This window comes from Dinoponera quadriceps, unplaced genomic scaffold, assembly GCF_001313825.1.
Source record: "Dinoponera quadriceps isolate SergipeBrazil2010 unplaced genomic scaffold, ASM131382v1 scaffold586, whole genome shotgun sequence".
Taxonomy (NCBI): domain Eukaryota; kingdom Metazoa; phylum Arthropoda; class Insecta; order Hymenoptera; family Formicidae; genus Dinoponera; species Dinoponera quadriceps.
In genome coordinates, this window is record NW_014554764.1 from 2,983,372 (window position 1) to 3,011,233 (window position 27,862).

Sequence of the window (27,862 nt, forward strand, 5' to 3'; positions counted from 1 at the left end):
AAATAATTTACTGGTTAGATGGTCCATAAACCTACTTTGACGATACAAGTTAACTTTTCTTTTGAATCTTTAATTGTACAGATTTAATTTTAGACAACTTATTTTGACGCTAAAACAGCGAAAATGGAAAGACATCAGCAGAATTAAAGTAGGAGTAAATTATATTTTTAGAATTGAGATATTGTTTTAACTTATTTTGCTATCTCAACTCCTGCTGTATTGTAGAATGAAAGGTTTAACATAAGGCGAAAATTTTCACGTTCAATCCGCGCGATAATACGTCAGAATGAACTTGTCGAGCGTGTGTCAAATCGGAGTCGATAGTAACGATGTATGCGTGGGAGACAAGATCAAGGCGATAAAGAAAGACGATGCCGCGAAGCGATAAATGTCGCGTTGACCATCGATCAGTCGGGTTCACACAGTGCGAACGTAATCATCGTTGCATTTCTGCGCATATGGCGACGCATGTAAATTCTGTGCGCGAGTCCCGACGGAATCATGTGGCTTCCGACGGTATTTTTTGTAAAACATACGTGGATTATTTCATTTCAAATTTTGCAAAAATTTTCAAAAACTTTCGTTAAAAAAGTCGCTACTAGGAAGAGAACGGAGAGAACTATTTCGGTTTTGGGAATTTGATGTAATTCAGTTAACTGTGTTTAGAAGTCCGGACAATTAACGACGTCATGTCGGTGAATTAATGTCGAGCGCGCTTTTCGCGAAATCTGTGTGAGGTGCGCACGAACAAGAAAAAAATATTATATAGAATCACATAAGTATAGAGAGAGAATTCTCGTCGTGTGATTTATGTGCGATGAATTTATTACGCGATGGTCATTCTCGTCCAGAAAAAGCTAATCCAGCAAGAAAATTATTATCGACAAGCAAAGGGTGCCATCTATTCGAGAAAAACACGATTTCGTGTGATTATTTGTCATTAAACATATGAGGTATGCGCTCAATATGTTTCTCTGTTATTTGAATATAAAATTGTGTTCCTAATTTGTGAGTCAACACAGTAACTTATACATTCTGCAGAAAAAAAGCGAACGCATATGAAATTACTTACGTATACGTTTTTCTGGGAATCACGGTCGCTTATTGATTAAGAGAAGAGAAAAAGAAGAGATATATCGATATAATTGTAGCGCGTGATCGGTGGGGGAATCGTTCAAACTTGACAAAATTCGTCGCAAGATATATAAGGTATCCCACGACTCGCTATCTTACTTTTAACGTCAGACTCGGGAGTTGGTTTCTTGCTAAGTAAAAGTGTTGAGTTACCTATGTTTCTGAGTTGCAAATCGAGATCGAAATAGAAAATCATTTCACGACCTGGGCTATAAGAAAGAACACGAGTAAGTAGTACTTTTTGTTTTAATAAAATTTTTGGATTTGCTCACGAAGATATGTAGCGTTGAAAACTCTCGATAAATGATGAGTCATCTCGATATTTTCGCTGAAAAAAAATCGACTCCAAATTCTTTTACGCTAATCGTGGAGCATTCTTTATAACGAAGCTTTAATATGTTTTGCTCCTCCTGACCTTTTGATTCAGGAAAACCCCTTTAAGAAATAGAAATCATCGATTTACGAACAACGCTATACAAGAAATTATAAGAATGCTCGAAGTTGATTTTTTTCTATATAACCAATTCACATTGTTGAAAAATTCGTTCACAATCTAAGGATTTCTTGAATTATTCTTAAACTATGCACTGACAAAGAGACAAATTGGCAAGATCGTTCGATTCATTTAATCTAATTGCACACTCGGTCACGGTTGCAACAACGGTTTTTTTTTTTACATATTTCGGAACATACAAAAAATATGACAGAGCGAACCTATGATTTACGAACATGCGCAATAGATAGTCAGATCACGGTAGATATGTCAAAATTACATATACACATGTAATTTATACGTATCTCATTTTGACAGCTGTCTGACCATCTACTGTGCATATTCGTGAATCATAGATTCGCTTCGTCGTATTTTTTCTATGTTCTGAAATATGTAAGAAACTTTTAACTAAAAACCTAACTTTATGTAATTGTATTAATCTAATTGTATTATTTTATCTTAATTAATTTACACGCACACGATAACTATTTTTTTAGTGACAATACATATACTTTTATGAAGAAACTTTTGTGAAACCTGTCGAAATTATTTCAATGGATCTGACAATATAAGTAAGAATATGATTTGATCACATAAATATTGGTATTTCCGAAATATAAATTTAATATTTTCGAATTCGTTCCCTTTCTTTCTCTTAAATAAAACAATATAGTTATTATTTTATATTTTATATGTTATAAAATTATTATCGGCCATGTCGAAGGAGCGAAATTAGAACTGAGTTTCAAATATGCACTTAAAATAATGAAACACTCGCAGACTAAGTATTGATGAAAAAAAACGACTCATCCAGCTCATTATTACCTATTAGTCAAGGATTAATCATTATACAGCGATTAACCTAAACCCTCGCAGATCTCCCTCTCAATTTCTACACATTTAGATCGCCGATATTTCAGTGTCGTGATGAGGAAACATTTAGAACGTCCGATTACCAATTATGCGCGATAAATGAGATTCGAAAGACTATGTTTACGCGTTTAAGGGATGCCCGAAACGTTATTCATCGCGCGATGAGAATGGCCTCGAGACATCATGCCTGCGATGTCCTTTAACCTGATCGCGACAACCCTCGCACGGGACAAACAGAGCGGACGTGTGCCCAAACGAGCATAAAAGCGACGGAACGGGTTTGACGGAACCCAAAAGAAGACAAGCGGTGGCGACGAATCGACAAGGACCCTGAGATCATCCTTCCCACTTTAGATGTCCCCCACGGAACATGCATCTCACCTCTTAAGGCGGCCATGCTATTCCGCGAGAGAACGGTGGCAAGCGTTCGGTCGCCAATATCGTATCTTCGATGAACCGGAAGCATCGGGCCGATTCCGAGGACGACGATGATGAACAACACCACCGCCAGCATTGACGCAGCGCTCCCCGGGGAACTGTGCGGCAACCTCACCGTCGGCCTCGACCTGAAACTGAGCCTGCGACCCCGCGACAACCGCAGCGAAATCGAGTTGTATGAAAACGTAACGTGCCTGGAGCACGCGCCCAGGTTGACCAACTCGGTCTACCTCAAGGTCATCGTATTAGCGGTCATGTCGGTACTGAGTCTAGTCTGCAATCTGGCGACCGTCTATTCGATCATAAAAAACAGCCGGAAACAACGGGTGTGCTCAACGATCTATACGCTGCTCCTCCATCTGACCGTGGCCGATCTGCTCGTCACCGTCTTCTGCATGGCCGGCGAGACGATCTGGAGCTACAACGTCGCGTGGCTGTGGGGCAACGTCGCGTGCAAGCTCTTCAAGTTCCTGCAGATGTTCAGCCTCTACCTGAGCACTTTCGTGTTGGTGCTGATTGGCGTCGACCGGTTCGTCGCGGTGCGCTATCCCATGAAGGGGCTCAGTATGAATCAGAGATGCTCGCGATTCGTTTGCAGCGCTTGGATATTGTCCTTCGTGCTCGCCACTCCGCAGGTAAGACGTTATTTATTTTTTTTTCAGAAAGAAATTTAGCTCAAAAGATAACAAAACGCCTGAAAGCCGAAACTACTGTTTGAGCATGACGATTTTATCGATTATAACTTACTTGGAAAAACTTGGAAAAACATTTCGATCTATTGCGAGAAGTTATCTCTTTTCCATAACTTTTTGTTGCGATCAGTTTGATTCTTTTTTTTTTCCATTAACTATGAGAAGCGTTAGACCCAAAAAAACTTCTTTCAGTATATTATAATTAATAAAATCATATTACGCTCAAATAACAGTGACTTTGGACTTTCATAGTTCTTAGACTTAGATAGTAACATTTTTGGTAACGTTATTTTTCTTTTCTCTTTTTTTTCGAGCATCCGCGTTGCACTTTTCCGGTTAGACAATTAAACGCATAATTTGACGAAGCACGTCTCTAATTAACGTCGCACGTTATTTCATGAGTTTCGTTTTCATATCTTTCTGAGAAGATCATTTCCGTATCTGATATTTTGGTTTCTTCTTAGACGTTTTTGAATTTATAGAACCATGAGAGGGAATTATTTGGTAAGAAAGTAATTGAATTTCACGTTAGACCTTCTACAGGTTTTAAGGGATAATTTCTAGAGGAGAGATTCTAGAGAGAGATGGATTTTTTCCTTTTTCTATAGCGAAATCGGGAAGGCGTTTTATATATTATTGCAATGCTTAGCGGCGCAATAATAATCATTAATTCCTATAGGAATCTAATAGCGGTTATAACATCGATGACGTATTGAAAATCACTTTTTACATAGAATATGTACCAATTGCGAACTTTCAACTTTAATTCATGAAATGATACTAAATATACAAACTGCATTATCTTTGCATACATAAAAGAAGAAAATGTTTTATACTTTAACCTGGAAGTTATTACATCATCAAAACGACGTCTTCAAGAATTCCTTTTACGAGACGCATTCAAGAACACAGCCAACCAATCATTATAAATGCGCCAATTTTCCCGGATACTAATTTTTTACTCGTCAATAATCCACGGTAAAAAGATTACACCATCATCGTTATCGTCTGGGATTGAATGCTTTATTTGAATATTAAATACCGATCAATAAATGTCGCCAGTATAGGTGATCCACTCGAGCTGGAGAAAAAAGTCCGACGGTAAACCAGTTTCGCGTACGACGGTAGATGACAGTATCATTTTCTGAAGATTTCTTAAGAAAGTAGTCCCATCGAGGTCGCTGCGCGTCATATTTATTTTATGCAATTTAAAATAGCAAAGTATATAAGATTACATCAGTGAATATCGGCTCAATCGGATGCTACTTAAACTGGGGTCTACTTGTTAGGAACGTTAAAGAACCGGATAATTGGCAAATATCAAAGATCAAATAAACTTGATGCAGCAAACAAGTTTTTGCTTTGGGTTGAGACCAAAAAACCAAACGTTACATACTTATTGCTTATTATTTTTTAGAAAAAACAATTGGTCTTTGTTACGTTGTACGTGGGCTTATGGCGTATGTTGGATTACCTACGAAATTTTGTATAATTTACTCATTAATAAAAATACACAGATGCTCTGTATCGAACAAAACATGCGCGAAGACGTTCCTGACTAACGACGTATTTTAGAGTTATTCAAGATTAAGATTCATTGTTCCTGCACCGATATCATTAACATAAATTTGCGGATACGTAAAGTTCGTATGCTCCAAGAATCACGTAAAATTACGCGGTTAATTACGACGTTATCGTATTTTGGCCATCAATAACGCATGCACCGCAGTAGACGGAGTAGTCTTCACTTTTTCCGTCATCAATAATCACGGTGTCACAACGTATACTTACCAATGCCGCGGGATATTACGATCAATTACTATAATAAACTTTGATAAATTAGAAACTAATTGTACGCTACGGGAAACTTCTCAGTTATAATCAGAACGGAAAAGAGAGAGACGCTCATTACGTAACACACAAATATTTATTACACACAAACGAAATTGAATTCAGACAAAACGGAGGACAACGAGCAACCGAAATGGCAGAGGAATGTGAATGGCAATAAATAGATCGCAACACAAATTCGACAGAGATATTCTAATCTCGCGTTGAACCTGAATCTGAACCGCTGACGACATTTGCATTGAACTTCCGGGAAAATGCTCGTTCTGACGAAACAGATATAAAAACAATTTATAATGTATTGTTTAAATGCAAACGAAACATATATTTCGTTTTACATACATCATATTGTATTTGCATTAATATACAACTACGGTCTTCGATTATTCTTTTTTCATTCATTCAAAGAGCATCCTGCATATTCGAAGAATCTATCGCGATTATCGGCATTTTAAGGACATATTCGGGGACGGATTTATATAGAAATCAGTGACGCTGGAATATCAGGGCCCCCATTGGAAGAAGTCTCCATTTCAATATAGAATTACAACATTGAGGGTGGTCTAACATTAGCGATTATCTATTACAATTCTTCGATTTGAAAACAGCAGTAATCTCTCTCCTGCTGAAAGGAACCTGTCTCTTCGGGAATTGTCATTAAAAAAAGAAATTATCCGTTTTTTTTTTTTTTAATAGATGAAAGAGAGATTCAGCAGAGAAAGAATTTCTTTATTTAGTCGAAAGCGTTTACGTTGCTGAACTTACTAATGCCGTTTCTCTCTCGGAGCATCGCGCGATCGGATGGAATTGCGCGATTAATGCATATCGCACAGCTTCGTATTGTTGTTCGTTCTTTCTGGACTCAAGGAGTCTGATACGCTGAAGCGACCGCCGCGCTCAGTACCAACGACCGCATCCGTCTCGACGTCTAGCCCGATCAGTTTGTCGTCTCTCTGATCACGCGCGCGCTTCGCTTCGCGTTGGCATCCACCGCGACCTCCGCACCCACACCTGCCCCTTCTCGATCCCCTTCTCGTCCTCTTCCTCATCTGCCGCCTCTTGCAGCTCCCAGGGGCACATCCTCGCGACCTTCTCTGTCTTCTTCTTCGCTTGCCACACTTGCAGCCGGCCCTTTGGGAGCTTCTGTCACTTTGCGCCTTGTAACCTCGCGATCGATTGATCTTACGCTGACAGTACAGGTCCAATAGATCAATCTCCTGAATAGCTACCTCCTGTCGCGCGATATCGCTGTCGGTCGGTAAGCTGTAGTGACCGCTGGTTTTCTTCAAGACGCCGTAGGCAACGCCGCGTTTCAAGGCGCTCTGCACCTGGTGGTAAACGTGCGTCTTCATACGCGGCATGAGAATTATTTACGTATATAATTATCGTAATTGATTAATTAATTAATTATCTATGTAAATCCCGCTATACAAAGGGGACCAATAATTATTAGCACTTGGAGTTTCCCCGAGGCTATGGGAATTGACGGAAACTCCGTTCAGCTGCGAGAAAATTGTTGCCGCCGGTCCTCCCTATGCAATCCTCGTTCCGGCTTTTTTCTCCAACTCGTGTAATTTCGAAGGTATTTCCAGGTGCTAATAACCGTCGGCCCCTGTATAATAGATTTTGCAGTGATAGTGTCGCTTCGTTTGTATATTTATATCATAACGTGGAATATATTTAAAAAAAACAGTGATTTTACATAATTGCACGTGTGTGCGTATTTGTCTCACAGTCATCTAGTTACGACTGACAAAATGTCTCTACATATGCGAAAAACAATCCTTTTCTCGAATCGAGAAATTGTTGTAAAATTAGACCATCGAAAAAAAGAAAACACTGCACGCGCTTAATTCGAATTACATAATGAGCGACTGAAAAACTACGAAAGCAAGCAATTTTTCGGCATGTTTTAAAAGTCGTCAATCTGCTAGAAAATGATGGTATCCTTACAGAAATTTATTGCTGCTAAGCTAATGATTAATTACTTATTGTAAATATTTAAAACACTGTTGTTAGTAATTCGTAATAATTAAATTATAAAGTTCATAGTGATCCCAAATATTTCAGTGTATATAGTTGCAATGATTAAAAATATTACCTTATTATTAATATGAAAATTTCAATACTAATGCTTGATAGCACAGCAGTGATGAAATATTTTCTTACTAAAATTTAATACTGAGAATTACTGAATTTGCAGTGATTAAATATTGAGAAAGCAGTGGAAGTAGAGCATACATGATGCAAGTGTTCCAGAAGATTTAAGATGCCTGACTGCTAACTAGACGACCCAGATTCAATACTACCCTACATCTGTATTTTTTCTCGTCGTTTTCTCTTTTTCTTTTTTTTCTTACCTTTAATATTAATATCAATAAGAAAACAATCTTTTTATATATATAATTTGACATATATTAACCAATGATTAAGTTTTGGCCAAATAATTACTGCCAGTATTTAATCACTATAAATTCCTTAATAATTCTTAATATTAAATTTCTGTAAGGGTATGCAAAGTAAAACAAACTCATTTGTTTAATGTATAAGGAAGATATTACGTGTGATGTTCACTTATAATGTCACCATTTGACGATAATTACTTTGAATATCCTTAGCACATAACTCGTCCATTATTCCGCGATATCCATATTTGATATTTAATTAACTACTTAAATTTCTCGTAGGAAATAATGATGTATATCACTAACGAAGATAAATCAATAAGAAATCGAAAAAAAGAAGAAGATGAGAGGAGCTGAACAAAGTACTTCACATTTCTCGACAAAAGGGATGCATGATTCGCATCACTGTTATGTTTGAGAATCACGCTCAAAGGTTAGATTAATATAAGTAGGTAAGGTTAATATAAACCTGACGTCGCGCTTTAGCGGCCGGGATATCGTGAACAGATGAAATATAATGAAGAATCTCCCGTGACGTAGACCCTTGGATCTCGCGAAGGTTCTTGATCGCGGAGATCACTAAGCCGAGGCTCTTTGTCGACAGATGCACCATAACGGCCTCAGTAAGGTTCCGAATGAATAAAGTCGACGCTAAATCACGCCTAAATTCATACGAGAGACAAACAACAGAATAATCGAAATTGTACAAATAAAAATTGTAAACATTGGATTTTTTTTTTATCTACTGTTTATCTGAAACATACGTGGGTCTCGAATTCTCTCGAAGCAATGATGGGGCTCTCCAGAATGTTCTAGGAAACCGTCACTTCTCAGGGAAATGAATTTCATGTGTTGATCGGAAAGCACCCAGTACAAGAATAAAACGTTTCGAGCATTCACACGGCTGAAATAATTTCATCCGTTATAAAAATAACGTGTATAATTCACAATTAAATAGTCGTGTAATAATTTGTCGTGCGCCATATTGTAGGATTCCTCGACCTAAATTAATCGCACTGACGACTCGATCAATCAACCACTTAATCTTTTCTTATCAATATTTTGATAAGACGGATTTGACAACTATACGCGCCCTAACGCGTAAATCAGAATCATAATTAGAATTTAACAACATTCCGTTAATATAACTAAACTTTCTATTGTCCAGGCGAAAACTCGATTGTAAGAGAAATTTCTGTAGAGGGCTTTTACTCGATCAATTGTATTCAATTGCGCAAATGTGTTTTAATCGAATGTTTACACGAATATTCTCAGTCGCGGAAACAAAGATATCATTCCTTGTCATTGAGTTCTCATTTCATGTCATCGAATTTTCATCTGGTTCTTATTCAGCCGTAAAAACTGAGACTTTTTCCGTATATTCTTGTATAAAAATTAGCCGATAACGTTCGCCATCTCTCTTCACAAGAAAACTGACTGCAGATTAGATTCGACGACGAGATGTCAGATGGCCAAATGCGGATTTTCAGATCGGATGGTCGCTCGCGACCCTCGCCGAGGTTATCCGTTAGAATCGAGTATCGTGAGCCATCACACCCGGTCAGAGAATAATGCTGTCGTCGTCGACGACGACATGGAAGAAGTCTCTATAGTCTGGCGAAGATTAATGGTGAACGGAGGACGTGTTGCTTGACAGACCCGAGACACGAAGAACCACCGGCCGCGCTTAATCAATGCATCTCTCTCGTCCCGTTCTTTTCACGTTGTGTCCCGCGATCTTGACGAGGTAACACGACGAATTTAGAACTCGGCCGGGCGCAATCGCATCTTCGGTCGGAAGGCCGGTACAATGAAGCGTCGCCGTTTAAAAATGAGCATCGACCGGTGTGAACGAACTGATATTAGCTCCTCGGTATCCTTCAAATGCACTTTCCTGTTACGGGGCTTATCTCGGCTATTATACTACGATCTTTTTTCCTTCCTTCACGCGTCACAGCCTATTTTTGAGCCGGCAGGAAAGAGTCGGATTAATAACGGGATAAAATACGAATCCGAAGGAGTTCATATTTCGAGCGCACGACTATCAGGTGTGCGAAAAAGTATTATCAAAAAGAATTATCTCCTCCATCTCAGTAAAAAGCTACTGATTTGGGGATTACTGTGAATCTCGAGAAATTCGCATGTCCGAGTCACCCGTTATTCTTTAAATTGCAACCAGTGTATCGTCACTGAAAGAAACAGCCAATAATGACTGGTGGCCGTATAATTATAAATATAGCACTGCAAAGTAAAATTTCGCAGAAAAAATCTGTTCAATAGCAGCTACTGTTTCCATCAGTGAAATTTAACTGCATAAACAATGAAAGAAAGTATTATTTATTCCCTATAAGCGCGTAATATTAAATCATATTTTGGGCATATTCTTAGAGTATTAGACGTAATATTCTAATAATATTCTAGTAATAACGACTATTATAGTGCTTCTTAAAGCTTAAAGATTGGCACTTTCAAATCACCATAGGGCGGGAAAAAAAACTTGAACCAGAGTTACAAGATGTTAAAGGTACCGAATTAATTTCTACACCTAATAATACTCTTATGCCTTGATCTCCCCAGATATTTATACGGATAACTAAAAATGGTTGAATAATGCCATTCTTCTTCAATCATCTCCGAATCTTTCGAGGCCTCCATCATCGTACGCAAAATTACGCTGAAAGTTTTTAATGTTATCTCTTTGGTGCGTCAACGTGAATTGTCAATGCGAATATTCTAATGTTGCACTTATTATGCTCTATTATTTTTTCTGTACAATCTCTTAACCACGTTATGATATCCACTCCGGAATGACGATATTTCTCAACTTCGAGTGGCAATATTTTCACATAGCTTTGAATGAAAATACTGCCGCTTTTCACTTGTTTCGAGAAATTCCACTCTAATAAATTTTTTTGAATTTTTTATCGAAACATCGTGCACACATCCGCCGATATCAACATTTGCATTCTTACATATCGCCTTGTGTTACAGATCGCGATATTTCACGTTGCCGAAGGACCATTCGTCGAGGTATTTACACAGTGTGTGACTCATGGCTTTTACACCGAGGCTTGGCAGGAGCAACTATATACCAGTTTCAGCCTATTTTTCATGTTCCTCCTGCCATTAACAATTTTAATTACCACATACGTATCCACGGTGATCACAATTTCCCGTAAGTGCTTCTTGAATTCGCGAACGGCATGAACTCGCTCGCGGCATAATATTTTGGCGTACATTTTCTTTGCAACGACGTATTTTGGACTTTCGATTTTGATTTTAAAGGATTCCTCGCATCGTAGCTATATGACGTCATGAAAGAAAAATCGATATTAGTGTTTTTTCTCACATTACACGCCGAAATAAATTAGCTTTTTTCGATAATACAGATCAGTAAGATATATCAAATATATTTTTTTTCAACTCGCGGACGTCATAATGTGACTACAATAAACAAAACAGAAGCCCCGGCAATGATACTTTGACCTGAGGAAATCCAGCACGATTTTAACATTGGCGCACATATAAATATCCGTGCATTTTCTATTCAGATTTGTGATTGATAAATAAAATATGATCTTAGTGAACAAATAATCAAGAGAGAAAGGGAGGTAGAGGGAGGGAGAGTTCGATTACAATTTACTATTCTGAGATGCTAAACTGAGATATATATCTAATATCTTTCAGGAAGTCAGAGGATGTTCAAAGGAGAACCGGTAAGGAATGGCATATATACTAGAAGCAGTGACCTGAATAGGAGAAGACTGATGCACCGAGCGAAGACGAAGTCATTGCGTATCAGCGTCGTCATCGTTGCGGCCTTTCTGATCTGGTGGACGCCGTACTATACGATGATGATTATCTTCATGTTTCTCAATCCCGATAAACACGTTAGTATACTTTGTCGAAGCGTACGTAACGACTGTGTGTGTGTGTGTGTGTGTGTGTGAGAAAGAGAGAGAAAGACAAGTAATACACGATACTTTCAGTTCAGCGAAGAGTTGCGGAGCGGGATATTTTTCTTCGGCATGAGCAACAGCTTGGTAAATCCCCTGATATATGGCGCGTTTCACCTTTGGCCGCAGAAACAACGAAAGAGTTCTTATCACAGGTGAATGAAATTTACGAGACTGTTCGACGCGTCGTATCTCGCGAATTCCTTTTCACGTTTCACTTCGACGTACTTGCACGTGCGCACGCGAGTTACGACGAGCATGTACATAGTATCGCGATAACGACGGTAGAAAGTTTTACATGGGACGCGCGATTCGCTCGTGCGAATATCGGTGTCCTCCCCCCCCCCCCCCCCCNCTCGAGGAAGAAACTTTATTTCTTAATCATTCTTCCGTCGGCACTTTCGTAATTTTTTGGCGAATTACTACAGGAATTAATTACTGCGATTACAGAATATTGCTTCCAGCAAAATTATCTTCATGCAAACGAGATGAAATAAACTAATGTTAGACCACTTTATTGAAAAAAAAAAAAGTGCCACTTTAATTTCTGCACTTTTTTCATCTCATAATCCTCCGTTGTTTCGATCCTGAAACGGACATTCATCCATATCCTAACCATGCTCAACGTTGCTTTACCTCAATGATCGAACAGGAACTTCTAATACCTTGATAATATTCTATATATATAATATAAGGGGTTATCCTTATAATATATATTTTTACATCGCCGAAAAAAACATTATAACGGCATAATACAAACGTTGGAAACAACGCGGAAACGATTGATATACCATGAAAATTAATATATATTGGCGAACCAGTAATGTCAATATTGTTTATAGATTTTTAATTACGGATTATAGTGAATTTCAAAGTAAATTTCAATAACTTACTTTGAAAAACACATATTATGAAACAATTTATATTAATCATAAAAAAATTTACACTTATTTTTCTCGTTATCAAAAATTTTTAAATATACTTGTTAAAAGTGCAGATATTATTTTCAGAATACATTTATAATATTCGACAAATAAATGAAACATCGCAGGTGAATTCACAATATACCCTGAGAATGTGAAAAGTGGTACAGTATATACAAAATATTATAGTCACAAATTCCAATATTAATGACTGCTACTGGGTGCTATAAAAATAAAGATTAGCAAATATGTCTTCCCTTTATAAATTTATCCTCTCTGCCTTTCATGAATGGAATAATAAATTCTAATATTAATTTCATTAGATATTGATGTGACTTATGTGAAATAGTACTGAAGTACTAGGCTCAATTGCTAATGCAGATTTTAATCACTAGGTGCGGTACTTCGCATAAGTAATTAATTCTTGAGAAAGACTTCGCACCAATAATTCATTGCTAGAGCTTTATAATAGATCAATGATTATTATTGCCGTCATTATCACTTGTTTACTCTATGTTATGTTATTAATATCTCTGTAATTTAAGTATTCAAAATCATTAGTAATAAAATTATTGAGATAAAGTAATTTATTACTGACCAGCCAATAATACTTTTTTGTAAGGGAACTCGCTACAAAGAGGCCTACCGAAACCTCTGCGAATATCGTTACTTCCGATAATTATGGCGGAATTTTAACTTTGTAACATTCACCGCCTGGTATTAATGTCGATCTTGTGAATTATAGGTCCGAACAGATAACGATGCAGCAGCGGAACAACACAAGGAAGTCACGCGATACGCCTCTCCTTTCGCACCAGGATAGTGGAAGTAAAGTGAACGCGCAGCAACGCCAGACATAACATTTTCCCGTGAACTGAATTGCATCGTCACCTTCTGCGAAAAAAGTGTACAGCGAGGAACGAGCGCGTAGACAGTATGATGTATTAGACAAAATGAAGAACATAAATAAGCATCATTCTGCCACGCCTTTCGTATCGAATATCGTTAATAAACGACTTCTACGAGTAAGGATCGCTATCCGCGATCTTAAATACCGAAAGAAACAAATTTACTCTCCTAATAAAAAAAAATAGTGGAAAAGGTGGTATTACGGCCTCCATTTACGTTTTATACAACAACTTTGTTAATAATCAATATTTTAAATTGGGAACTTAAGGATTACATTCGTTAAAATCTTATTCGATAGATTTAAAAAAAATTTGTTTGTTTAAAAAAAACAATGTTTTATTAGAAATTTATATATTTATTTAAAATAAACTCTTAGAAAGGACAGTAATTAATATAAATTGTATATAATAAGTGAATTTTTAATGTGTACATATTGACTTGTTTGTCAGAAAGTAAATACAAACACTGTCAAAAGGAAAATTTTTACAAAACAAATAAACTTCTAAACTTGATTTATCAAATGACTACTTCGATATGGAAAAGAGGCCGTATTAAATCTATTTTAGCGGAGGACCAAATTAGCAAAATGTTATGCTACTGTTTAATTTTGCATACTTCGAAATGTATAACTCGAAATGAGTGTACAGCAGAATAAAATGTTAAATAAGGAACAAATCAATCTTGAAGAAAAAGTGCTGACTAGCTGCTGCATCAATAACTGCTGATGACACTGGGTCAGTCTGCGTCGATAACCTGTGATATTCTATCAGTGGCTGATTCAGTTACGAGTAATAGTTATCGGTTGACGTCTAATTTTAATGATCAGTTTCTATATTCCTGAGAAAAACTGGTTAGACATTATCGTAACGTTTTGTAATCGTACTCCAGATAGCCAAATGTCTATGAAGTCGTATCGCCGCTAATTGTTGAGGCAACTGTTTTCAAGAAAACGGGGGACGAGGTAAGACAACATTATGAGGATAGTTTGAAAAATTCTCGGCCTAACACAGAGATGATGCTAACAGAATATTTTTTCGTTGTGGACATATATGATTATATATATGGGCAAATTTCATACATGATCTTTTCTTTTCCCAGATATATAATTGACATAAATCATAATAAAAGTATGATACCTGATAATATAAATAATGATACAGGGTGTCCCAAACCTTTCTCGGTTTCCGTGGGTATGCAGGTAGAACGGGTGAAAGAAAAGTCATGTATCATTTTGCAAAATTCGCAATTCATTATTGCGTATTCATTTCATGCACTTATTATATATAATCACTGCACGATCAGCCCAATATTTTGTAGGTAGATACTTATTTGCAGTGTATTCTTCGTTTTCGCAAGACTTTGGATAGAAGCAATATCGCGTGTGATGAAGAAAGTATTTATAAAAAAAATTTATTCATGCTTTTACATGGCTCGAACATTTTAAGATTCTATAAATACGCATATTTATCTATATATATCTAAGGAGTATATACATTATATTAAATAAAGCTATCTCTCAATAATATACTATTCTGCGAATACACGAGCACCTCCGGCTTTTCTGATATCGTGTTAGAATAAGCGATTCGCCATTTACAGTTACAATGATCTATCTACATGATTTCGTGCTGTATCGTATCAACTGTCAAACAAGAACTCGCTGCGTTCACTTCGCGATCTTACAGAGATATGTCACTGGTCTACGGTCGCACGCGCTCAGTATGATTACAATGATTTCTTGGTGTGTCGCAAACGTAACGCGAATCTCATAAAATTATAACATAATTATGCTTATAATTATAGTCATATTCTGATTTGTTTTAATAATTATAATGATATAATCATATCATAATTATTTTCCATTAATAATATATCGATAAATATATAGCTTGAAGAGCGTAAACCGACGTGCGTAGCGCGAGCATTTCGGAAGATGCAACGATGAAACTATCACACGCGTTGCCGTTCGATAATTAATCTTATTAATTACCAAATCTTATAATATGCAACACATCCACACATAAAATAAAATATGATTTTACATTTCACTCGTCAGTTTATATATTGCTCTTCATTCGAATAGAAATCAAATATTGTTCTTTCGGAACCAACTGTCGGTCTGCATCGGTGAAACGACATAACCATTCACAAAGAATAAAAAACGCACACGTTTCTTAAACGATCGCGTTTTTTAGTAAATCGAGCCGCCCTCGCTAGGGCACGACGCTAAGGAATAAATTACTACTTAGTTAAAGAGTAAAGAATTTATCATTCTATATCGTTGATCTTATCATATTATGTACACAATAATCTAACGGCATAATGCTTGTTTCCTTTGAAATTCAATTTGCTGCTGCATATTACAGAGGGAAAAATCACACTTGACAAATAGGTATCTGTAATTTTTTCGTTAATCTCATCTCGCTATTTATGCTATTTCTTCATTGTGAGGATCGTTAGAATACGATTAATCGACGCTTCTTCTTCATGATCGAACATGATTGATTAATCGAATGCATTGTCGGTTATCGTAGTGCTTCAATTAAGCGCGGTAACGTTTTATGCTAGAAACGGGAAGATACTTTACAATCTCGTAAAATAACAATCAATATCAAAATTAGAGACTCGATTTTCTCTCTTCCTTCCTCTCTTCTTCTCTTTTTCGGTAACCGCCAAAAATGTTCGGACACTTATCTCGTTCAAGTTTACTGAAATGAAATATTCAGCTAATAGATGCGCGTAAATATAATCGTATAAGTGTTAATATACGCGATCATATACGGTATACGTTGCAGTGAGAGTGACCAACTCGATGATTCTACAACAGACCTTTCACGCTGGCTGGAATCAACAATATTTTATAAATCGCATTCTATAAAGTCACAATTATCTCTCATAGAAGCGTCATTCAGTCGCTCTCGCCGTAACACATTGTAACAAGATGGAACACGTGCCGTTCGCTTAATCCCCAGTGGTGTTTCTCCCTGTGATGTAGATACGTATATCAGTACATACCAATTTACATTATACATAATAATTATATCACATAATAAGTCGTCATTTTTATTTACAATAACAGCGTTTTTTCGCGCTTATACATTCTTTCGCAACTACTGTTGAAAAAACACAATACGACCGGTTTGTCGATAATTGAGAAACATTTTCTCATTTTACCATAAGGCTTTGCCACTGGGCGTTGAACCGACTAATAACGAATACCTCGGCAGCGTAGAGATATTAATCCAGTATCATAGAGCAAGTGCTTTGACAAAGTCGTTTCAACAATCATACGAATTGCTTGGTGAAAGTAAAGAGAGAATTTTCATTCTATGAAAAATATATAATTAATCGTTAAAGAAACTTAGCCTATTCATCGTATAATTACATTTCAGTCTAAATTGTTCTTTCGAAGAAAATAATCGTCATAACTTTCTCTCTCCCTCTCTTTCTCTTGATCTCGTTATTTGCTGATTTTTGCTATACAGTTTGGGATTCGATACTCTCTCTCTCTCTCTCTCTCTCTCTCTCTCTATATATATATATATATATATATATATATATATATATATATTTATCCTATTCTTTTATAAAGTTTATTAATGTTACGTGAAACAAAAATACAAAGGAAAATTCTGACATATCTGGGAGGGTGTGTCGCGGGGAAGCATAAATGACAGAGATCAAGAAAAAATCTTCATCGTTGGTAGTTTTTAACGATAATTTCGAACGCTATGTCTTAGCATATCAACGCAAGATAACGCAATTTGTGCAGAAGAGAAAACGTTCATTGAGATTTATATTAGTACGATAGATGTCGAATATAATACATGTTTCCCTTTTCGCTATGCATATCGATAACATGTAATCTTGTCTTTAAAATTAAGCTTACACCGATGTCAATGTTAGCAAATGTTGCAACATAGTATAAAATTCAATATAATGTTTCCGAGAGTATTTTTGTAATGTCAACTTAATCACTTTGATCTCTCTTGACTTTCTTTAATATCATGCTTACAGGAACCTTGCTGCAATTGAATATTTTCACTGATACAATTGTTGTAAAAATATTAATATCTCGTTTCGACTATATCCTGAGAAACTGATCTGCCTTTCATTGCTACGCGTAAGAAAATCGCGGAAAGCATATATCTACATCCTGTTGTTGAATAATCAAACGATATACTGCGTTTATGAACAAGAACCAGATCTATCACATTATATACAAGACTCGTATATATACAGGACCCTTAATGAGAAATTAACAACGAATGAAGCGTTATTTTACAAGTATTACTTTACGAAAGAAAAGAAATAAATTTTACGAACGAAGACACAGAAAAATACGTATCGACGTCAAATAAAACATGATAATTAGAGATTCAGTGTAAACTTGTGAGATGCTATATTCGAGCAATTAGGCTAAACTCTCGCAATTAAGATTCGCATAAGAAACACTGAAAAATGTTGAAACGCGAGTAAAAGGTGTCAGAAATTTCTCGAAGATGAAAAGTTCATACAAAATGAACGGGAATAAGGTGGCGCGCGGCAAATATCAGGTACACACTCTTTTTCGGAATTAGATGTCGTACTGAATGTAAAAGCTTCAAAGTCGTATCATGGATATACTGAAAACGTGTTTATCGTGTGAGTGCTGATATCACATACAAGTACACTTTAAAGCTTCTCACGCGGTCCTGTACCGAGCATTTCAAATGCTTCGCGTCATCCAACACACTTCGAACGCTTCCTTATATCTTTGTACTGTTAATATTCATTTGTGGTAACATAAGAAAGAACCGTTATCTGCGCATAACGGGCAATCCCCGAGTACTTTCGGCGTACCCGTCATCTAGAAGACTGCTCGATATGTCGGCATAGTTTGTTCTTTTCTCCCGCTTCATACCGTTTTTTCTGGCTTTTTTCATGCCATAGAAATTGTAACGTTAATTCCTAAGTTTCCATTGTCAGCGAACAGTTGCGCAATGGAGGTGTCAAATACAAGGCAGTCAGAGTTTAAAATTGCAGACGACACACCCTCGTGGATAGAACGCGGCATCGCTTCCCATGTCAGTCGTCTTCTATGCCCATTTAACTCTAGTCTGTTGAATAAGATAGAGATTAAGTCTACTCCAAATTCATCGTCAAATCTTATATTTAAGATTATCATTCACATGTTATATTCAAGTTTATCTTCAAAAATATTTTGTAGCCAATGACTCAGGATGCAAACTAAACTTGACACGATCTTAATTATATATGTAACTATAGCTGCAGATTCACAGCGCTGTATTATTCCATCTTTCTTTGGTATATAATAAACAATAAAGATAGAATCGGACCTATGAAAACCGCCGAACAAGACATAATTCAAGATTCCTATTTCCTCGCCACAGTGATCTTATTTAATTAATGATGAAAATGTCTAAAATTCTTACATTGAAATCAAAGGATGTGTTGATAAAATTATACTTATAATCGGTTGATTTAAAACGGAAGCTTTCCTTTGAAAGTCGATAAATAGCCATAAAAATAACGTGACAAAATCAACATGACAAAAGATAAGGTAAAAAAGTGAGTTTGCGAAATTTTACGATTATTTTATTGGTTGTTACAGAGCAAAAGGAATATTTGACAATAATGAAATATTGAAAAATATGCCCAATCACAAGCGCCATTTTATGAATATATCCGTTTATTTCAACGTAAAGAATTTTGAACGTATGTTTTCTGATATTGTTAAAGATGATTGCAGTGAGATACCAAGTGTCTTATGTCGCCAACAAATCGCTCAAATTGTAGTCTACCGATGGAAAAGTCATTACATCTCTTTGGTTTGCTGGGGAACGTTTTTAACCCTCTCGCGGGGAATAATTCGATAAATGTTTAATAACACTATCTAATTCTTTCGTCTATACATTTGAGAAATATTCATTTCCAATGGATATACCATGAACTGTAATTCTACGAAAATGTGTAATTGTACCTGTAAGCAAAGTTCTCCGCTTGCTTTCTCGAGCCGATTAATTGTACAATCGCGAAGAACTGTTGATGTCCGTCGTATTTCTCTTGTTTCTCGAGTACTAGCATAAAGTAGTGGCCGAAACAAGACTGCATCATCACCCAATCCACAGCTCCAGGGAGATTAATATCAGTCGCCAAGAAAACAATGTCTTCCCCTGGAGGAGCAGCCAAGGAACAATGGGTGTATCATAATGAACATTGTATCACCAAGCAAACAAAATTCAATACCTTGTAGAGTCGTGATACTTTTATGACTCATAATTAGATGAGGCATTACTTGTTCCAGCGATCCCTGCCACTTACAGGACGCGCCTGGACAAGGACAACTGTATGGACGGTATTCGCATGTATCCTCGTGATCAGCTTTCTCGGTATGCACTAGTGAAACTGTACAGCCACTGGTGGAATACTTGCAGGGAAACATTACGTTACTTGCCACCTTTTCCATCGCCAAGTTACGTATATTACCTGTTTTCAGATCAGATTCGTCGGGTGAGTCTCAATTCAGCCTGAATAACAATCATGTTTCAGCTACATACCCAACGGGCCTCTGCAAGTAGGGCAGCAGGAAAGTTTCGGTCGGCAATTTGTGCACACAAGATGCCCACTCTGGCATTGTAAGATGGGTGGAAGCACATAATCGAAGCAAACCGGGCACTCAAACAGGCTCGCCAAATCGGTGGAGCTACTCAACGCGGACACAGCCGACGCCGAGGTGCTCGCGACCCCTTGTGCTCGTCCACGCTTGCCCGTGTTTGTGTTTTGCTGAGACATCTTTCCTTTTAGGTTATGCTAACTTTTAACTATTCAGCGACAAAGTCTAACAGCAGCTGCGATACGCTCCTTTCGGCCGATTCATTGCTCCTGTAAAATCGCCAAGTAAGTTCATAATCGATCGAACCTTCGAGCTATGCTCGAGAATCAACCTTATTATTATCGATCCATTAAGACCGAAAGAGCATCATCGCGCGATCGAATTGACGCGAGAATGTATACCATTAGGCTGACTGACGCGGGATTTTAATTGGCATATGGGACGAAGCTCCTTGATTGTAATCTTCGACTGATCAACGACGCGCGTACGTTGTTGACTATGACGACATATCTCAAGCATTATGCAACGTGCCGTAATACACGTGATTATTCACCGACGTGCACGCTATGCGTACTATTCGCAAGTGTTACTTCGTCGGTATGGATGATAATGACGGTGCTCCCATCATTTTTCGACCAAGAAATTTTCGAAGGAAATGTTATTACAGATCCTATGACTACTAGCAGCAAACGAAGAGAGAGCTCATCTAAGTCATGATTGTTTTCACTTTCTAAAGATCATAAACTCGCTGGTAAAGACGAAATAAGATGGGACAAACGGACAACTTGCGCGACGCCAAGGTCATACACACAAACTTCGATAAAATTATTTCTCAAACTTGACAGTTCTCCCTACCAGTGGCTTGATATTATTTAAACCAACAACGTCGCATTCTCATGACAAATGGTGTTTTTTTTTTTTCCAGCTAGACTGGTTGGAAGAAATTTACACATTGAATCTCTTTCATAACACTTCAGTGTGTATGTAAATTTGTTGAACGAGCGCGGCCAGTTCGGCTAAAGAGAACAGACATTTTCTCGTAGAGCTTACCGGATAGAAGGATTAAACGAAGGTACGTATCAGTCGCAAGATCGCTGTATCGTGATCATCAGGACTAGCAGATAAGACAGCGGCACATGGCAGTCGTCTTCTTCATTGCCCGTGCAATCGTGAGGCTCGAGCACCGAGTTTATCGTCGATAAAAGGCACTTTTTGTGGTAGACAGTGACGGAACTTCTTTCTACGTGTGACAATGAACATGTAGACGCAGCCGACTCGACGTGGTCAAGATCCGTTGTTACGCGACGCATCGATGTTATGGGCCAATTTAATACGACAATCAACACGAGAGCGTTTCTCTGCCAAGCTAACGTTAGGCTAGGTATATTGAGCTACATCACGAATCCCCATGGCCGCTGGACTAGCATGATTAACCGCACGACATCCGTGCCGGTCTCGGGTGAGGCACCGCACACGCGTTCTCTTTCTCTCGCTCGCACGTTTAATTTCACTCACTCAGTCTCTGCGTCTGCTATTATTCGCTCTTCCTTCCGTTCATCGCTCTCCTTCACCGAACGCACATCGAGGGGGGCGTCGTCGTCTCGCTCCGTATATTTCTGTGCGAAACGGAAGAGACACGATCGCTACGACGATACACACAAGTCACCCACCCGTGCAACTGACGGGACACCCGAAATGCATGCCGCGCTGAACGTGGCAAGCAACGTCGCTAGATGGCGAAACGAGTTCCCTTTAGACAGACAAGTGCATACCACTTTTGATTGGTCCGCTATTTTCCATCCGTTTTCGGACAGATTAATTATTATTGGTCAATTTCTTAAATCTTAAATTGTAGACCCCACTTCAACCCAGTATTCATGATCTTATATTTAAGGCCGTCTTATTTTCGGATGCTGTATATACGACATTAGTTAACAAATATGTTTAAAGTTTTCTCTTTGAAACGCCTCTATCATCACATTTTCGAATCAAATTTTCGCTCTGAAAGCTCAATTGAAAGTCGAAGTTGGAAATTGAGCGGTCACCATTTTTAACTCGAAATATCTTGACGAAAATTAACATTAATATATATAGCCGATGTGATTAGAGACTTCAAGTTTTGAGGTGCTTTTTCAACAATAGCATCATTATTGCGAAAGTTACAGCCTGTTGAATTTCGTCCATGTTACAATGGAATTTGACCAGCCTTTGAGTCATACCACTTGAGAAATAGATGTACGTCTGACTCCACCGTTCAGTCGACCATCACGTTTCTCGTCAAGCATGGTGGCGACCATAGAGGTGGCGACTCTGCGTAGCGGAGGTTCTGGAACCAAATTACAAAAATAACGGGTCTAATAATTACGTAAACCCGTTATTTGATTCCAGAATTCTCCGTTACGAGTCGCCATTATACTGAACGAGAAACTGAAATCGTAGGTCTGTTCGTTTTCGCTGCATCGCTGAACTAGTGTGATAAATTGAAGCGAGACAAGTATATGTTTTCAATTTCAGCGAAAACGAACAGACCTCGTGACTAAAGGATGGACGTACTTTCTATTTCTCAAGTAATATGACTCATGAACTGGTCAGACGTACTTTCCATTGTGATAAAACATTGGCGAAATGCAACAGGCCGTAGCTATTGCAATAATGATGCTATCGAGATCGTTCAAGAAGCACTTTAAAGCTTCGAGTGCTTAAAGTGCGAACAATCATATTGATGTAATAAAAATATTTTATTATTACGCTTTCCCCTCGAGTTTCTTTGATAATAATTTTGCCCGTTATATTTACCTGTTATAGCAAACCAACTGTTTTTTTGAAATTCGTCAGGTTTCTGTAACACGCGAAAACATATACTTATCTCAATATTAATCGCACCAGTTCAGCCAAAGAGAACAGACTACGAAGGCTCGTTGGAAACTGGACACTGACGAAAAGTTTCGGGTTTGTTGTGTCTCGCGTAAAATCGAGTGCTGTTCATCGCGATCCCGCGCATTATTCACATTCATCGTCGAGAAATACGCATAGTCAGGATGCCGAAGAGAAAAAATCAAGCCCTCATAGACTCCGACAGTAGTGGCAGTGCATCGGAAAGCGGCTCAGACTTGGAAAATGTAAATAGTCTAACCTTTAGCATAAAAAATGCATGCCGTTCACTTTCATGCTCGTTCTGCAATTTCCGAGGCATTTTTTTCTCGGCTTCTATTTATCGCACGGAAAATTGCCGAACTCATTTGCTGCCGCGGCTTTTTCTTCCAGTATCGACTAATCTTATCTTCGTTCGTTTTCGCTGAAAGTAACTTGGCATAACCTATAATAATAAATGAATACATCTCCAACAAAAAATAATATGCAAACATGTGATGTAATATGTCGTAACTTGCATTATGTCGATGTGAAATATATAACTGCATTTTGTGCGTACAATCTGCATTTTGTATGATATAGTTAGGGATAGAGTGATTCCAGGTAGCATTATTTTTATAATATTTTCATTGTGCACAATGTGTGATTGGTTATATATATATATATATATTCTCCATTACTTCAGGATCTATTGTCATTGGCAAAAAAAAAGAAGGGAAAGTCTCAAGATGATTCTCAGTCGAATGAAGATAACAGCTCTGTTAAGAAAGATACTAAACAAGATTCAGACACATCAGATTCTGATGATTGGAGCAATAAGGCTGGGAAGACAAAGAAAAAGAAACCACCAGCAAAAAGAAGCAAACGAAAAATGACAAAGTCTAGTACGGAGGATAGCGCCAGCGAAAAAGAACCTGCTAAACAGATTTCGGAGCCGGAAGAAGGTACTTGTCGTCGATATTTTTTTAAGTATCTTTTAGACATATAAATAGGCTCGTGTTTTGAACTCTTTTGTCTGTGAAAGTGCCTTAAATATGGCTCTTCAGATTCAGACTCCTAAGCCATTTTTGGAAGCGCTTTTATTCATAAGGAAGAGTTGAAAATATGAGCGATAGATACTTATTGATACATAGATATATAATAGATTTATAGAATGTTGACATGTTGTTACAATGATAAACAATATAATACAAATATTTCATTACAACAGGTGAAGTATCAGATTCTGATGCAAGTGTTTCTGACTCTAGCCAAGAAGAATTTAATGATGGTTACGATGATAAACTCATGGGAGATGCAGAAGATCAAGCTAGACTAGCTCAAATGACGGAAAAAGAGCGTGAACAGGAAATTTTTAAACGGATTGAACAACGTGAAATTATGAAAACAAGATTTGAAATTGAAAAGAAATTGAGGATGGCTAAGAAACAAGAGTTAAAAAAGCAAAAGGAATCGAAAAAGAAAGAGAAGGGAATTGAAGAGAAAAAAGTGGATAGAGCCCCAGATCCTAAGGAAAGAAGTAAAGATCGTAAAAAGACGATAGAAGAGAAGCAAGATAAGAAGTTTCATGCAATGTCTTTACTTAAAGCTAGACGTGAAGAAAAAAAAGAACGAGGTAAACCATTTAAGCATTGCAGCCTTTTTGTTAATGTTGTTGATTTCATATTTCTTTTTAAAACAGAGGAAAAGGAGAAACAAAGGATAGAGCAACAGCAACAACAATCAAAAGATATAGAGGAAGAAGAATTGGAAGATGATCATAAAGGTGGAAGTAAAACAAAACTCAAAGCATCAGATATATATTCTGATGATAGTGGTTCATCGGATAGTGCGGAAGAGGAAGAAGTGGTTAAACCAACATCACAACGCAGATCCTCCTCGAGCGAGAGTCGTGACTCTGATTCGGATAACGATAAAAAGTCAGTTGTTTTTCTATTCTTATGCAAATTTTGATTGTATGTTTAGTCAGGTTCATAACATGACCATATATATATTTTAGATCGATTACGAGTAATAAAGCCAAACCGAAGAAACCAGTATATATTAGTACTAAAGAGGATTTAAACAAAATCCGATTGTCCCGTCATAAGATGGAAAGATTTGTTCATTTACCATTCTTCGATAGAGTGGTGCAAGGTTGTTTCGTCAGGATTGGTATTGGCAATAATAATGGTAAACCTGTCTATAGAGTAGCCGAGATAAGTGGCGTGTGTGAAACAGGAAAAATTTATCAGCTCGGCGGCACGAGAACCAACAAAGGATTGAAATTACGCCACGGAGCGCAGGAACGTGTATTCAGGCTCGAATTTGTCTCAAATCAGGAATTTACGGATTCAGAATTCCTCAAGTGGAAGGAAACGTGTGCATTGCAAGGAATATCTATGCCCACCTTCGATGAAGTAGATCAGAAATTAAAAGATATTAAAGAGGCGCTGGTATATGAATTTAAGGAAGAGGACATCGAGAAGATAGTTCGTGAGAAAGAGAGATTCAAACAAACTCCCTATAATTACGCGATGAAGAAAGCGCAACTCATGAGAGAACGCGATGCAGCTAATTGTAGAGGAGATGACGAGACTGCTAGTCGTCTTAATCAAGAACTGAGCGAGTTGGAAGAACGTGCGTCGGAACTGGACAAAATGCGTACAGCATCGATCTCTAGCATATCGTATATTAATGATCGTAACAGAAAAAGAAATGTGGAGGAAGCTGAAAAAGCCATTATGGTAATTATTAATTTGTTAATTAATGTTTATTGTTCATTTCGACTGATTAATTGGAATTCTCATAACAGGAAGAATTGAAAGCTAGCAAAGGTAAGAAGGTCGACGATCCATTCACTAGACGAAGCACTAAACCCAGAATGGTATACAAACCAGAGGATGAGGAGGCAGTAACTATTCCATTAAACGACAAATCGAGTACTCATCCAGCCGGAGACTCCGTATCAAACGCCAATGATAAGGAAAACGAACAGGATTCTAAGAAGAAGCAAAGTACGGAAGATCTCTTCAATGCGCATGATTTCGACATAACAATAGATTTGGAAGTTCCTATTCCAAGTAAGTTGTATATGTACTAAGCATTAAGATTGTAAATTTTCTTTAACGATTAAATAGATAGAAGAATATAGCGCACATTTTTTATCTGTTCTTTCTGGTTGAAGACCAATTCAAGAAATTTACATACACATCGAAGCATATGAAGCGTACGTATGAGATTCTCACGCTTCAGTGTACATAAATTTCTCAAACTAATACAGCTAAAAAGAATCAGATCATTTATAACACACACATATGCAGATATGTACGTACACACACGTATAACTTTCTAGATAATCCTGTTTACATATATATATATATATATATATATATATTTATTTATTTATTTACTTATTTATTTATTTATTTATTTACTTATATAATATATAATTTTCTTTCTAGATAATCCTGTTAGTGTCCTACCAAAACCTATTAACAACATCAAGGACACAGGACCTCGTCGATCGCTAAATCTAGAAGATTACAAAAAGAAACGTGGTCTTATCTAACATTTCATATGCTTTAGATATCGCGAGAAGATACGATAAGGTTAAATTTTACCAAGGTTGTTCTGTAGTAATTAAAGATATTACCTTATTTGTCGAATCCTCTGGTTAACAACAAGAACGAAAGATACGTTCTTGTAACGATTAACTGAGGTTATTTATAACACATTTGTAGTTATTATTATTATCATCAATATTATTATTAACGACGATTCCATTCGTGCATCTTTAATACGTTGAGTGCAGTGGTGGACTGATCGGTGATGGGATAATCTGTGTGCTAATTTTGCGGGTGAAGAATTAGCTGATGTGTATTGTAGTACATAATAAAGAAACGTTGCATAATAAAAAAAACATTGACAAAACCAATCAATATTTAATGATTCTACGAATATTTCAATTTGATATTAGCTAACGTTCGTGTTCTTACATAAGATATTAAATATTGATATCTGCTATTAGCTATTCCGCTATTATTCGTCGTTCATCATGACACTCAACGTATTAAATAATAACATGATGGCTCCAACTAAAGCGAAATCTGTTTATGTATTCAATGTCCAATATTCCGAATAACAAAATTGATCGTCAGACGGAACATGAATAATAATTGACAAACGATCATAACTGTGTTTAAACGGTGTTTAAAAAAAAAATGATACGTATGATACGTGTTATTGGATAACTGAAACAAATATGCTCTATTTTGCATCATCCACTACCATAGCATGATTATACATGTCATATCCGAGTGAAAGAAAAGAGAAATACAGAAAGAGAGACATGTTTGTATCTAATGAAGAAATAATTTGCCAAATAATTAAATTTAGGAATAATAGTATCATTTCTATGCGATTACAATTATAACATAAGGCAATTTTCTGTGTTATTCATAAAAGNTCATAAAAGAATATAAAAAAAAAAGAGAAAAAAAATTATGCTAAAATATCGTTTCTTACATTTAAAGAATAGGCCGTGAAAACACATGTATAAAACGTAGATGTAATATCGCTAGTTTTACATTTATATCTCTTATAATTGCACATATTCTATATGTGATATTGCTCATAAATTTCATTGATGTACAGTATCATTTATTGTCATTTTTGTAATTGTCGACGTTTATCATAATTTACTGCTAATATTATTTTAAATAT

General features: G+C 37.0%; 3 protein-coding genes across 4 annotated transcripts; 2 read left to right on the forward strand and 1 right to left on the reverse strand.

Annotated features, from left to right (window-relative positions):
* Nucleotides 1–214: 214 nt before the first annotated feature.
* On the forward strand, nucleotides 215–13,926 carry LOC106741575 (gonadotropin-releasing hormone receptor). The gene is made up of 7 exons (XM_014613708.1): nucleotides 215–953; nucleotides 1,042–1,361; nucleotides 2,634–3,573; nucleotides 10,875–11,058; nucleotides 11,571–11,773; nucleotides 11,873–11,994; nucleotides 13,508–13,926. The coding sequence occupies exons 3-7, from the start codon at nucleotides 2,989–2,991 to the stop codon at nucleotides 13,620–13,622; spliced, it is 1,209 nt and encodes a 402-aa protein (XP_014469194.1). The 5' UTR covers nucleotides 215–953; nucleotides 1,042–1,361; nucleotides 2,634–2,988; the 3' UTR covers nucleotides 13,623–13,926.
* Nucleotides 13,927–17,238: 3,312 nt separating this feature from the next.
* LOC106741682 (E3 ubiquitin-protein ligase SIAH1-like) lies at nucleotides 17,239–21,972 on the reverse strand. 2 transcript variants are annotated; one of them, XM_014613927.1, is made up of 5 exons: nucleotides 21,338–21,972; nucleotides 20,232–20,556; nucleotides 19,921–20,160; nucleotides 19,655–19,847; nucleotides 17,239–18,770 (listed from the first exon to the last, which is right to left on the reverse strand). In XM_014613927.1, exons 2-5 carry the CDS (start codon nucleotides 20,464–20,466, stop codon nucleotides 18,593–18,595), a joined length of 846 nt encoding a protein of 281 aa, XP_014469413.1. In that variant the 5' UTR covers nucleotides 20,467–20,556; nucleotides 21,338–21,972; the 3' UTR covers nucleotides 17,239–18,592. The 2 variants fall into 2 exon arrangements, with proteins under 2 accessions (XP_014469413.1, XP_014469414.1); XM_014613928.1 differs by lacking the exon at nucleotides 21,338–21,972 and adding an exon at nucleotides 20,689–21,183.
* A 1,257-nt stretch (nucleotides 21,973–23,229) lies between these two features.
* Nucleotides 23,230–27,604, forward strand: LOC106741674 (RNA polymerase-associated protein RTF1 homolog). The gene is made up of 7 exons (XM_014613909.1): nucleotides 23,230–23,406; nucleotides 23,844–24,102; nucleotides 24,369–24,773; nucleotides 24,840–25,077; nucleotides 25,158–25,884; nucleotides 25,953–26,220; nucleotides 26,602–27,604. The coding sequence occupies exons 1-7, from the start codon at nucleotides 23,326–23,328 to the stop codon at nucleotides 26,706–26,708; spliced, it is 2,085 nt and encodes a 694-aa protein (XP_014469395.1). The 5' UTR covers nucleotides 23,230–23,325; the 3' UTR covers nucleotides 26,709–27,604.
* The last annotated feature ends 258 nt before the right edge of the window (nucleotides 27,605–27,862 follow it).

Excerpts from the sequence above, each read along its gene's own strand:
- LOC106741682 (XM_014613927.1), bottom strand. The coding sequence starts at position 20,466 with ATGTCTCAGCAAAACACAAACACGGGCAAGCGTGGACGAGCACAAGGG. Across the intron at positions 20,161-20,231 it reads TACTTGCAGAGGCCCGTTGG|GTAATATACGTAACTTGGCG; the intron begins GTATGTAGCTGA and ends ATCTGAAAACAG. Across the intron at positions 18,771-19,654 it reads GCGGAGAACTTTGCTTACAG|ACTAGAGTTAAATGGGCATA; the intron begins GTACAATTACAC and ends CTTATTCAACAG.
- LOC106741674 (XM_014613909.1), top strand. The coding sequence starts at position 23,326 with ATGCCGAAGAGAAAAAATCAAGCCCTCATAGACTCCGACAGTAGTGGC. Across the intron at positions 25,078-25,157 it reads GATTCGGATAACGATAAAAA|ATCGATTACGAGTAATAAAG; the intron begins GTCAGTTGTTTT and ends TATATATTTTAG. Across the intron at positions 25,885-25,952 it reads AAGCTGAAAAAGCCATTATG|GAAGAATTGAAAGCTAGCAA; the intron begins GTAATTATTAAT and ends TTCTCATAACAG.
- LOC106741575 (XM_014613708.1), top strand. The coding sequence starts at position 2,989 with ATGATGAACAACACCACCGCCAGCATTGACGCAGCGCTCCCCGGGGAA. Across the intron at positions 3,574-10,874 it reads TCGTGCTCGCCACTCCGCAG|ATCGCGATATTTCACGTTGC; the intron begins GTAAGACGTTAT and ends CTTGTGTTACAG. Across the intron at positions 11,059-11,570 it reads CACGGTGATCACAATTTCCC|GAAGTCAGAGGATGTTCAAA; the intron begins GTAAGTGCTTCT and ends AATATCTTTCAG.